Source organism: Pelodiscus sinensis, chromosome 15, assembly GCF_049634645.1.
Source record: "Pelodiscus sinensis isolate JC-2024 chromosome 15, ASM4963464v1, whole genome shotgun sequence".
Classification (NCBI taxonomy): domain Eukaryota; kingdom Metazoa; phylum Chordata; order Testudines; family Trionychidae; genus Pelodiscus; species Pelodiscus sinensis.
Genome location: NC_134725.1, coordinates 7,382,102 through 7,395,150, shown reverse-complemented (window position 1 = coordinate 7,395,150; position 13,049 = coordinate 7,382,102). Strand labels below are relative to the sequence as shown.

The following is a 13,049-nucleotide window of genomic DNA, read 5'->3' as shown; positions in this document are numbered from 1 at the left end:
TGAGGCTGATTAACAGTGGTGATGGGACAGTGCATCTTTGTAAAGTTCCACGGGGGTTAATTCTCTCTGGTCCGGGGCAACATTTGCATCCGATTACAAGCTGACTGTTGAGACTTCACATGCTTCAGCAGCAGACCTGTACCGATGCCAGAGCTTTCTCTCCTTCACAACACACACTACCAGCTCCTGCTTCCAGACTCGCTCAGAGCTTGGCCAAAGTCAACTTGCTGATTTTTAAACTCATGATTGAAATTCTGCTCCCCGTGTCCTGAGCATAATACTGGCCCTTGGCAGCATCAAAAGACTTACTGTCTTAGGAATGGGCTTACAAAACATGTGCTCAGAGGGCCCGCTTGTGCCTTACTTGTGGATAGGGAACTGCTTCTGCTTGGCACCATGTGGCTCTGCCGTGTTTAGCTCAGTGTATGGAAGTCGTTCTGTGTAAGGGTGTCACATTATTTGATTTTATGATGAGCAGACAGATCACAGGTGAACCTACGGGGGGGGTTGCCCCAAAGTCTGTACAAAGGGGGTCATGTGAGGTGTCAAATGAAAGCTTATGTTCTACCGATTCTATATATGCTACCCATGTACTTGTGTGATGTTTGTATGTGGAGTTATGAATGTGGGCTCTGTGCTGGTATGTGAATGTTCTCTGCATGAGACAGAGCCGTGGGCCTGTTTTGCCTGCTGTAAAAAAGGAATGTCCAATGAATGACTGTGCTAATTAGCACAGCTGCAGGGACAAGGACTCTCTCAGGGTGGCCCGTACACACCTGAGGAATGTGTCTGGAAACCTGCAAACCAGCCTGTATCTCATGGCTGCTAGCCTGTGAATCATGCCATCATGTGACCAGCTCCGGCTTGGGAGACACCGGAGATATATAAGTGCCGTGAGGCGGTCTCCATTTTGTCTCCAGTCTTGCTACTAATCCCAGATGCAGCCTTGCGAGGGACAGCGAGCCGGGAAGGAATGCTGACCTACCCTGACATAGGATGTGCACCAGAGACTTTTAAACTAGCAGCTTGTAACATCTCTGCTAAGAGCCTGCATCAAGAACTTGGTGATTGATGTATGTCATGTATTCTCCTTAACAACCTCACTCTCAACCTTTTCTGTCTTTTGTTAATAAACCTTTAGATTTTAGATTCTCAGCGTGCTCTTGTGGGTAAGATCTAAAGTGTAAATTGACTGGGGAACAGTGGTTGGTTCTTTGGGACCGGGAGGATCTATTCGGAGTTGGTGGGATTGGCTTCTATAACTCCTCACCTGTGTGCTAGGCCCGGGGCTGATTGGGGCACAGAGAGAGCTGGGGTGGCTGAGGGGTTTTGCTCATGAGGCTTCCTGCTGGCTGGGTTGGCAACTGAAGAGCTCGGTGTGACTGGTTTGTGGCCTCTTTGTGAAGGGTCTCCAGTCAAGGGCTGTAAGGAGCCCTGGTTTTGAGCAATTCGCCCTGAGCGGACGCCCTCAGCTGTACCCAGACCTGGCCCGGTCCATCACAGAGGGTTTGTCAGGTGCAGCAGTAACACCATGTGCTTCACATAATCTTCCCACTTCTCTGAGAACGACCCTCTAAGCCAGGGCTATTCAACACGTGGCCCACATGTGGCCTGCAGCCCTTTGTTTGTGGTCCACGGTACAGTTCGGGTTTCCTGTGCGGTTTGGGTGGATCTGTGTTTTAGTACTTACATTCCTGGACTGTTGTGAAGCCAAAACAAAAAGCTAGTCAATAGAATGGTCTTCTGTTGATACACATTTTCATAGTTAAATTCCTAGACTGTCATTGCTCATTCAAAGTGCTGTCATATGGGTGGAAATTGGGTAAATATTGTGTTTTATTAATATCAGCAGAACGGACTTAAATGGGGCCTATGTGTTGTGTAGTCCAGCCTTAATCTCTGTATTCATGCCTGTCAGTGTGAAAGAAGCTATTTGCATATATTTGCATATATATTTGCATGTACATGCAACCACACTTAAGTTGCGGCCCTCGGCATGCGCTGTGGGTATCGTTGTGGCCCTTGGAGTTGAGTAGTCCTGCTCTAAGCACCCTTTGTCTTCCTCTGATTTAAACCTTTCTCCATTCCACACACCCTACTGAGGTGCAAAACGGGAACACTGTGCATTGCCCCAGGTGATTGTTCTTGCCCTTTCTAGGGATGCTCTTCCTAGACATGTGCAAGGGTGGTCTTGTAGGAAGCCTCTTTGTTACGCTGAGAGTAAAATAACATTTCCTAATTGTATGTAATGGGGGAGAGGGTCAGAAGCCTCAAGCAGGCTTGGAGCTGATGTTCATTTCCCTGAGCCTCTCTGCCTTCTTGCTCCTCTGGCACTAAGCAATGGATTTGCAAATGAATAGGATTTTTTGCTGCTAAATGAGCTTGTTTTTACATCTGAGTGGAGGCTTTGGGTTTTACTAGACAGCTGCTTCACATGCGGATTCACTTGCCCTGTCTAGGGAAGAGATACAGCACTCTTAGGAGCAGAGGTCTCCTCTGAATCTGTTTAGCATCTCGGTGGAGCTTTCTCTTCATCCAGAAGATGAAGAATAAAACTACTGGGATTTGACATGACAAACCCGCCTCTCCTTGCCTCGTGGTATTTGATCTTGGCGATAGGGAGAGAGAGGCAGGCGGCGTGGAGCTGTGCTAAGTGCTCAAAGGCTGAGTCTACATTTAAAAAGTGATGGCGGCACAGTTGCAGCACTTCAGGGTAGACACTATGGCTATGGGAGAGGTTCTTCTGTCAGCCCCACGCTGTCTACACTGTGGGTTAGGTCAGCTTAACTGGGTTACCATTGGTAGAGATTTGTGTCCCCCTAAGTGGCATAGCTGGGTGGACCTAGCTGTCTGTTGTAAACCAGCCTTGAACAGGTTTGATTGATTTAAATCATGATTTCAATCACCAAGAAAAATCATTAATTTTAAATCAAGTTTCCTGCTGAGACTTCTTCACCTGTTTCTTAAACAGTGGTGCAAATCTGATCATTAAAACATGTTAAATTATAGCTCCATATAGCCTTTTACAACATCAAAGAGGTATACTTTGTGTAATATTTTTAGATAACTCAATTTTATTAATTTAGGAAATAATACATAATACTCACATCTGGGTCAAGCTGCAAATGCACCAGCCATACATTAGGAATGGTAAGAACTAAATCACACACAAAAACACAACAGCACTTATACTGTATTAAACTAAACCATAAATGTTACATAAATGTTTCACATTTGCTATTGCCGCCGTCTCCTGAGTTGCCAGCTGATGTCTGTCCGTAAACTCTCTCTTTTTACATATTTTCCCCCAGTTTTATTAACTCTGACAGGCAAGTCCTCAGAACATTAAATGTGCAGTGTCCTTGAAACTTCTCCAACAGGGTGGGCAATAATTTTTGATGGGGGGCCACTTGAAGAATTTGGAAAGTAGTTGAGGGCCGCACTCTTCCGTGATATTGATGGAGGAGATGCAGGGTCTGGGATGGAGGCTGGGTGCAGAAGGGAGTTTGGGGTAAGGGATTGGGGCGTAGGAAAGAGTGTAGGATCTTGGAGGGAGTTTGGGTGAAAGAGGCAGCTGTGATTTAGGGCACTGGACTGGGGTGCAGGGGTTTGGGTTGGGACCTAGGACAGGGGATTGGGTGCAGGAGTTTGAGTTGTGAACTGGGGCAGGGGATTGGGGTGCTGGTTCTGAGAGGGGATATGAGTCCAGGAGGGGGGCAGAAGGTTTGGGTATGTGGAATAGGGGGGCAAAGGATTGGAGAAGGGAAGGACTGGGGTGCCAGAGGCAGGCTGTGGCCAGGAGACTTACTTGGGTGACTCCCGGCCAGCAGCCCTGCATGTTTCTCAGGCAGCCTGCCTGCCCCGCCCCTGCACAGGCTGCAGAGCCGTGTGTGTGTGTGTAAATACCTAGGAGCCAGAGGGGTGGGGGTGTGGTGCTTCGTAGCTGCCTGATATTCAAACAGTCAGCTCCTGTTGGCTGGTTTCTGGCAGGAAATCGGCCAATGGGATTGTGCTGGGGGCGGGAGCAGCGTCTGAAGTCTGCCCTCCCTGGGCTTGCAGTTTTGAAAGAGAAACAGCCCGGCAGCTGCTTTTCTGAGTGGTGTGCAGGGGGGGCAAGGCAGGCAGGGAGCTTGTCTGGGGCTCCTTGCAGTGTCCCGGGGCCAGATCCAATGGCTCGGCAGGCCACATGCAGCCCGCGGGTTGTATTTTGCCCAGGCCTGTTCTATAGCTTGCTGTTACGATGTTTCATTCTTGCAGCGAGGCTCTGCACCTTCTTACACTGCTTACACTTGACACATTGACTTGACTTTCTTACCCAGGGAACGAATTTCTTCAGAATATTCCCAGATGGGGTTTCTTTTATGCCCAGAAGTCAGGCCAGTTTTTCTGTGGCAGAAGCGTGGGGGAATGTAGGAAGCTGTGTGTGTGCTGAATGTCTTTCCTTTTTCTTTCCAGTCCATGCCACTGTTCCTTGCTGTGCTGCCTCCGTCCCTTCCTATGTATTGTCTCTTTGTCTTAAGACAATGTCTTAACTAACTCCTCTGCTGTGCTTGGCCCAGGGCCATCGCTCCATAAGCACAAAACAAAAACAGTCCTGTCCAGCCTGTGTGTGTCTTTGCACATGCTACATTAGTCAGCTGAGAAACAGAAATTGGAAGCCCAGAACTTTCGAGACGCAAGAGCTGGTATTTAGGTTGGGCAGACTGGAGCCATTCATGCATTTTTTTTAATTAGACTGTAGGTGTAGCACGTGTGTGATGGGATTTAATTGTAACTCTTATTTTTAAATGAGAAATTTAGTATTTTAATGATAGTTTAAAAAAAACTGACCTCTGTGCAGCCAGGGAAGGGGCGCGGATCCAGGTTTGTCTGCCTCCGGTGCTCCCCAGCCAGAGTGGCAAAGGTGAACAGCCAGCCATGTTCCCCTCCGAATTGGGCTGCAGTTTCCTCCTGCCCCCATTTGTCCAGGAACATGGCTGGCTATTCCCCCCCTCGTCAGGGAGTGAGGGGAAAGTGCACAGGTGGCTGCATTCCTCACTCTGGCTGGGGTGTGCAAGTGGCAGATGAACCAGGACCTGCCCAACTGAGGGACATGCAGCCCTCTCCCAGCTTTCCCCATACAAGCTGCAGAAGCCATGGAGAGGTACTTCTCACCTGGCGCCAAACGGCTGCAGAGGGAGAGGGGCTGTGGTAGACCTCTCTCCCCAGGGCAGCCTGTGTACTAAGCCTCCTTTCCCCAGCTGCACCCCAGAGCAATTATTTAAATAAAAAAATAATAATTGAATTAAGGACCTGAGCAACACTGGGTGTAAATCTTCTAGTAGTAGATATGCTAGAGAGATTGGAGGAGTCCATACTCCTCCTTTCTACCTATAGCTCTGCGCCAGTCACAGTCCCTTCACACTTCCCTGGTGGCTGAGTGAGCCCCAACTCCTTCCCCAAATTATCCCTGTAGTGCAAACAGCTGCTTTGTGTAGGGATTTGTGCTGCCTGAGAGGGAGAGCACTTTTAACTCACTGCCTTTCCTGACCCAACGTACCATCTCCTCCCAGACAGGCACTGCCCAGACCAACTCCACTGGGGTGTATACTTGGCCACTAGGAAGCCTGGAAGGCCTGGAAGCCAAGGCCCTTCCCGCAGGTCATGGGTTTGCTTTAACTTTTCAGTCCCTTGGTTCTTGCACTAGGGATACTAAATTGCATGTCCTCAGCTAATCGAGTAGTCGATGAAACTTCCATCCACTACTCGGTTAGTCGATAAGGGGGGAAACTGCAGAACCGCAGCAGGATGGGGGCAAGGGGGGAGGGGAAGCAACTAGTCGAGACAGTACTCGACTACCTGACTAGTCGCTGATGTGCCATTCTTGCACAGTCTAGCAAAGGAGCTGGGGAACTCAGAGGACTTGATGTGATGTTGGTGGTTCATGGCCCCTGAGGCTTGTTCCTCCTTCCTCCCCACACAAGCCCTTCCCTTCTAAATGTTTACTCTCTTCTCTCTCTCTCTCTCTCTCTCTGTCTTTGAGCGGGCATCATTCGCTGGAGTGAGTCACGCTTCCTTGGAAGTGTAGAGTTGCCACCTGTCCAGGTTTTCCCTGGATTGTCTCTGTTTTGGACGTAGCTGTCCTGGAAATCTGAACGAGTCCTTACTATACTCTTCCAGCTCTCCTATTTTGTGTGCTCAGCATCACCCAGCTGTCTGTTTTCCCTTTTCTTTACCTCAGCGGTGATGAGCCTGTGGAGATGACTGAGGGAGGAAGTGGTTGGTAAAATGTCACCCTTACATTTCACCAAGCTCAGGGATAGAAGGAGATTACGGGGGTTCGTTTGGTAGCTGTTGATCCTCATCACCTTGGCAGAACCTAGATATTTTTGTAAAAAGACTCCAGCTTGGGTTCCTTTTTTATTTCAACCTGTATTTAATACGCTAGCTTAATGTTGGGCTCCTCACCGCTCCAACACAGAAGGATCTGTATTCTGTGCGGTATCTAAAGCTAGAGTTACTCATCTCATATGGCATTGTTTGTATTGGGCTCCCATTGGTACAGAGCTTGCTGGTTTTATAGAAATCTTTATTCTTTTGCAATGTCTCATCCACCCCCATAGTCTTGTAAAAGAAGAACAATAATACTTGGGGGTGGGGAGAGAAACAAGCTGTAACTCTGCAGCTTCAGGTCCCGTATTCAGTATCCCCTGCTGAAATATTCTCGTAGTCTATACGAGAACACTTTTGAGCAATCTCAAGTATATAAAATAGACCCTCTGGACTGTGTACAACATAAGCTCTGTCTCTTGGCTCTCTCTTCAGTCAAATTGGCCTCGTGCTGGCTCCCTGTATAGTGGTGGATTTCACTCTTTGTGCACGTCTGTATGTGCAGTGATCAGAGAGCATCACTAGCCTGCAGAGAGAAGTAGGGCAAGGTGTTGAGTGTGTGGTCCTCACACTCCACTTACAGCAGACTTTCCTTCTCCTCCAGCGCAGGATGCAAAATCCATTCTCCCGTTTGCCTTTTCTGCACTTTTCCCACATTTCTGTAAATGAGGGTTAATTTAGCAACTTCTCCGCACACTTGAGGAATTCATTAGGAATCTAAGGAGAAACGATAGCCCCCAAGTTGTCTCTTGGATTTGTTTTTGGCAGCAGGGCTGTTTGCTTTGCTCTTAAGATCTTTCTTTCCTAGTCTTGCTGCAAGGGATGGAGAATCCCTGGATTTCCATACTAGCGTGTCTCTGTTTACGAAGTCTGTATCATTGCTAACATTCATGGAGGCCTCATCTCCGTGCTACAAGATTCATTGCCCTGGCTCATTCATTGCCCTGGCTCATCAGTATATAAACGAGGCATTGAAAGTCCTAATCCTGGACTGGCAACCCACGGCGGGCACACCACAAGAACCTGGCTAAGAATTCTTTAACGTTTTAAAGAACGTTATGCATTAAGCATAAATGCATTAATAGTTAACATTATGCAATAAAAGCAAAAGCTGGGCATATGAATTGTGAGTAAGAGCTGTTTCTGTTAGGTATCAGGAAAGGCTTTATTTCCCGGAGTTGTTAATGAATAGAACGGAGCGTCTCACTATCAGTCATTGTGGCTTCTCTGAATACTGACAAGGCATGTGTTCTTGTTGGGAGCAGTGAATGGACTTGGTCAGTGTTGATCTCCTTCCTACTTCCAATTTAAAGCTCATCTTTTTCGCTACAGATGCTTCATTCAGTGGTACGCCACCTAGTTATGCCTACGATGCAGACCGTGCCGAAGAACAGCGGCGACACCATGACGCGATGCCCTACATCGATGACTCTCCCTCCTCCTCACCCCATCTCAGTTCCAAGAGCCGGGGCAGCCGAGACACGCTCTCTTTGGGGTCTTTGGAATCCACAAAATCGGTGAGTCCTTTTTACTGTCTTTACGCTTGGAATCTGCAGGGTGTATGTGTGTGTGTGCGCGTACGTGAGTGGGACCAGCATGGGGCCAGGAGCATGGGAAGAAGCACTGATTGACGTGTGATAGTGGCATCTACCAGGGATGGAGCATTTAAGGCTAAAGTGGCTTTCGAGGGTTAATCCCATGGTTCGTGGATTTGTAACATGGGTATGAATTAGGGCCAATTGTTCAGCCACGCTCCAGTGAGCAAGCCTGTTGAATCAGTGAGATTACTCAGTGAATAAAGGCTGCAGAATCAATCTCTAAATACCAGCTGATGCTTTTAGAAAGGGCCTTGGAACAAACACTGTAAAAGGACATGTTGAGGAAGTATATGGGGATTATGATTGGTGACCAAAGAAGTTGGGGGAGGGAGAAAAAAGGGGGTGGGTCCATTGTGCCAGTGTATAAACACTTCCAGGAGGGAGGTTTTTTTAACTTTGAAGGAATTAATAATTCCCCTTCCCCTCCTGGCAATTATATGGGTAATTAACTCTAGTTCCGTTAATTTTAACTGTTAGCTCGATGTGACCCACTAGAAATGAAGCACAGCTGCAGAAAGAAAGAATTGCCCTCCAGATGTTAACCACCAGAAATCAAAATGAGTTATTGACTTGAGCAGGGAGGAGAAATGGAAAATTCCCTGGTCTGGAGTTCTACCCTGTTCTGTGAATCTGCGCGTAGAGCCCGACATTCCAAAAGGCGTTCCAACCCTTCACCCCTGCCTCCCACGCTACTAGTTTGTAGTCTGTCCCCATGCACCTGTTCCGGAGCGTAGGTAAAGCCGCGTGTAGCCCCGTCGCATTCACTGCCGCTACAGCATTGCCCATCAGGAATGGTGCTTCCATTCATGCTGGAGTTCTTGGTTTTCTCTCTCCCTCTCTCTCTCCCTCCCTCCCACTCTCCCTCTCCCTCTCCCTCTCCCTCTCCCTCAAATTTTCCTGCATTGCCCCACCTCCCCTGCCTGAGCAGAGTCCCCTGAGCAGTGGCTGTGGCTTGGGATTCCACAGGCCCTTCTTCGAGGAGTGCTCTGGGCGCTCTGCTAGCCCCTGGCTTCCCTGCAAGAGGGCCAGCGGGTGGTGGCAGCGGGTCCTTGCTGCACTCCAGGGCCCCGATGCTCCGGCACCCAGTGGGGAAGCGTGGGCACTGCTCCTCCTCTCCCCACGCCGGTGCACGTGCTTCCCTACAAGCCGGATTCGGTGCAGAGCCTCAGGGCTGTCTCCCTCCCTCGCTGCCGCACGAAGCCGGTGCTGGCACTGTAATCTTGCAGGGGGGCGAGTTCGAGGCTGCACGCCGGACAGGTGGTGGCCGAGCGTGGGTCAGGCGGAGGCAGCGGTTTGCTGCTGTGTCCCAGAGCGTTGAGGCCTGGGAGTGCAGCGAGGAGCTGCTGCTGCTATCCCTGCTGTCCCCTGGCTCAGCCCCAGACCTTCTCTGGTGGACGGAGGGGGCCACTGGGGAGGGTGTGGGGGGCCCAAGAGGCAGGTGGGGAGCTGAGAGGCTGGGGCTGGCACAGTTGCTGGCCCTCCCGCCTGTGTTGGCCGGCAGGGGTGACCAAGAGGCTGGGGCTGTGTGGCCCTGGCTCTCCCCTCCCCAGTAGGTAGGTGGGTGGGCCCAAGAGGCTGGGGGAGAGCCAGGGGGTTTGGCTAGTGTAGCAAGCAGGGAGGAGAGGAAAAGACAGAACATCCCCACGAGGGCATCCCTGTGGCAGCCCTGCAATGTGAGGCTGGAGCGCTTGGCTCACTCCATTCTGATGCTGACCTGCTTTACTTCCTGGAATGACCATTTGCTGCAGGTGCAATGGCAAAGTGGCTTGTTATGAATAGAGTATGGAAAGTCTGCTTGCACCAATTGCTTCGTCGATGGGTGGGGTGGCTTCTTCTCCACCTCAGTAAGATTTCCGACAGGGGGCGACTAGCACGACCTGAAACACCTGACCCTGAACTCCTGAAAGTGACCGTCATCACCCTGTAAGTAAAGGGCAGAGATTGGTGCCAGCCCGTGCGAGGAAGTGCAGCCACAGGATTACCAGGTCAATTTCCACCCTGCTACAATATTTTACAGCCACATTAATTCACTTGCTGCTGCAAGTTGCAAAGCCACTTGTCTTCCTGGCTGTGCTTGCAGCTGCCTTGGTAAAGGTGTCACTGGCTGCCCAAAGTGGTACAGTGAGGCCAGCGTACAAAACATGCTTCCCCAGAAGCCTGTAAAGCTGTCCCATGCACCTCTTGCATTTCCTTCCCCACAACTGCTGAAAACCAGAAGATAGTATATCAATAAAAGCTTTCTCCTTTAGTAGTAACTTTCTTCTGCCTGCTTCATTCATTGGTATCGAGGGGGACTTTTTTCCCAAATGCAGACTCCCCTCCCCGCTTTTCAATCAGTTTATTTATTTAAATCATTTTTACCCCGCCTTTCTATTTAAAATATTAAAAGCGGCTTACAAAAAAAACCACAATACAAATATATATATAAAAATTTAAAATATGAGACCCCAGAGGGACATAACCAGCTAAAAACATATAGAGAGGAGGAACACACACATACACACTCAAACATTAACAAAAGCACAAGTAAAAAGGGTGGCTTTAGCCTGACGCTGAAACAACGCTAGCGTTGGCGCCATGCCGAGGAAAAGAAATCCACAGCCTGGGAGCAAAAGCTGAGACTGCCCCGTTCCGCATAGATGTTAATCTTCTCTCCACAAGTGGGAGAACACGAAGCAAAGCCTCCCCGGCTGACCTCAATCCCCGGGCAGGTTCATATGGGAGAAGAGGGTACCTTCAGATACCCTGGACCCAACTCATTTAAGGCTTTATAGGTCAGAACTAAAACCTTACATTGTGCCCGGAAACCTACCAGATGCCAGTGCAGCTGCCGAAGCCCTGGCATAATGTGCTCTGTATAACGAGTGTTAGTTAAGACTCGAGCAGTCGCATTCTGGACCAGTTGAAGTTTCCGAAGGCTCTTTAGAGGCAGCCCCACATAAAGTACATTACAGTAATCTAGTCGGGATGTAACAAGAGTGTGGATCACTGTGCCCAAGTCATGCTTGTTCAGTAAGGGTCGCAGCTGGTGGATCAAACGAAGCTGCCCAGAGGCACTCCTGGCCACCGAAGAAATCTGATTTTCAAATGTTAAAAGAGGGTCCAGGAGGACTCCCAAGCTGCGCACCTGTTCTTTCAGGGGAGAGTAACCCCGTCTAGAACAGGTGCCATGCCACATTCCCGAACAGATGGCCTCCTGATCTACAGGACCTCAGTCTTATCTGGGTTCAACTTCAGCTTGTTTGACTTCATCCAAACCATCACTGCCTCCAGACACCGATTTAGATCAGTCACTGCCACACCTGGTTCTAATGTCACAGGGAAATAGAGTTGGGCGTCATCTGCATATTGATGGCACCGTCCTCCAAAACTCCTTATGACTTCTCCCAGCGGCTTCCTGTAGATATTAAACTGCATAGGGGACAAGATGGAACCTTGCGGGACCCCATTGCATAAACTCCACAGGGTCGAATAGCAGCCTCCTAGCTCATCCATGGTTTTCCCCCCCTTCAGTGGCAGCATCTCCAGGGTCTGTGCCCCTGTCTACTCCTTTCTATACCCCCAGTCCCAGGATCTGTCTCATCTGTATTTGAGTTAGGGGGCTTCCTCCTCCATGCTTCCTGAGAACCTGCAAGGGAAGAGAGCACAGAAGAAACAGAGCTTTGGTTCTCAACCCCTGTGCCTGGCCCCACCCTCGCCCAGAGCCATAGTGATCTGGTGTGCATGCACAGTCCTGTCTCATGCAGGAGTTGCCGGGACTGGAGGTGGAGCATGGCTTAGTGGTTGAGAAGAGATGGTGCCCACATGGTTTGGCCTGTCTCTGGTAGAGGAGTGAAGAATTAGAGCATGTTCTTTGACTGTGGAATCTTTGCAGATTTTTGCTGCTAAACTCTTAAGAAATCTCATCTTGCAGGTGTGAACTAGATTTTTCCCACACAGGCCTGATCTGGGTGGATTTTTGACAGGAGCAGCACAAAGTACTTCCCTGACACAAAGGCCTCCTCTCTGGCCTGGTTTCAAAGTCCCTGCTCTTGAGAATTGGAGCAGGCGAGTTTCTCAAAGGAAAAAATGTTAACCAGAAACTTTTGTTAAGATTGCAGACCAATATGTTGTTTTTCCTCTAGCCTCATTCTTGTAAACTGCTGACTCATTTTATCTCACACTTATTGCAGATTTTCAGCCTGAGGCATGCAGGTGTTACTGGAAAATTTCAGCCCAAATAGTTGAAGCTTGGCAAAGTTTTATAAACAGCTGAAAACAGGATGTAACGATAAGTGTGGGGCAACCTTAGGAGCGGGCAGCCTGGTTGCATTTGCATTTGGGAGTGGGACCTGGAGTTAGTAGCTGGGAGTAGGTCAGCCTAAAAGGAGTTTTCGGGGCAATGGGTGGCCCTTGTCACTAATGGAGAGTTCTGACAGCCTGGCGGCATTCAGAGTGGGGGGACTTGTTGCTGGAAAGAAGGGTGCAGGGTGGGAAAAAGCTTTGAGCAGGTCAGCATTGGGGTTCCCCTATCCAGAGGATGGTTGTTGGGGAGCTTGTTGTGACGGAGTGAGTGTTGCATCCTTTGGAGGTGAGGGAAGGAAGCAAATGCAAGAGAGCAGGGACCAGGAAAGAAATGTATCTGTAAGACCTTCCTGTCCGCAGCCCATGCTCCTGCCAGGCATGTGCAGTGTGCGGACTGTGCTGGGTCCCCATCTGAACGCCTCCTGCAGTGCAGGGCAAGACGGGGCTGAGGGCAGGAAAAATATCCGCTTCTTGCATTGCTAGTTATGCCCGATTTGAATCTCTTGTGTGGTGTCTCTCTCAGCCCACGGAAGTGGAGGGATGCCGGAGCTGGCCTGCTTTCCCTGTAGGAGGAGGGAGCTGGGTCGTGAATGGAGACTCTAGCTGGGAGGCCTCCTCTTCCCTGGTCTGGTTCTGCGGCGGTACCACCCACAGGCAGGGAGGACCCCGATGCTCCCTAGCCAGCAAAGTCCTCATTAGGCACAAGCAGACTAAGCAATGGCTTCGGGCACCCAACAGCTCAAGGGGGGACCCCCTATTTGCTTTTTATGATGTGGTTGGTGCAGGGCGGGGGGAGGG

At 49.7% G+C, this 13,049-nt stretch overlaps 1 protein-coding gene across 1 annotated transcript in view; it reads left to right on the top strand.

Moving 5' to 3' along the window:
• Positions 1-13,049, top strand: part of BCR (BCR activator of RhoGEF and GTPase) — a 155,102-nt gene that overhangs the window by 71,031 nt on the left and 71,022 nt on the right. Inside the window, exon 2 of the mRNA XM_014574761.2 lies at positions 7,702-7,886. Within this exon, the coding sequence (XP_014430247.2) occupies positions 7,702-7,886 (185 nt within the window). The remainder of the gene's footprint in view (positions 1-7,701; positions 7,887-13,049) is intronic.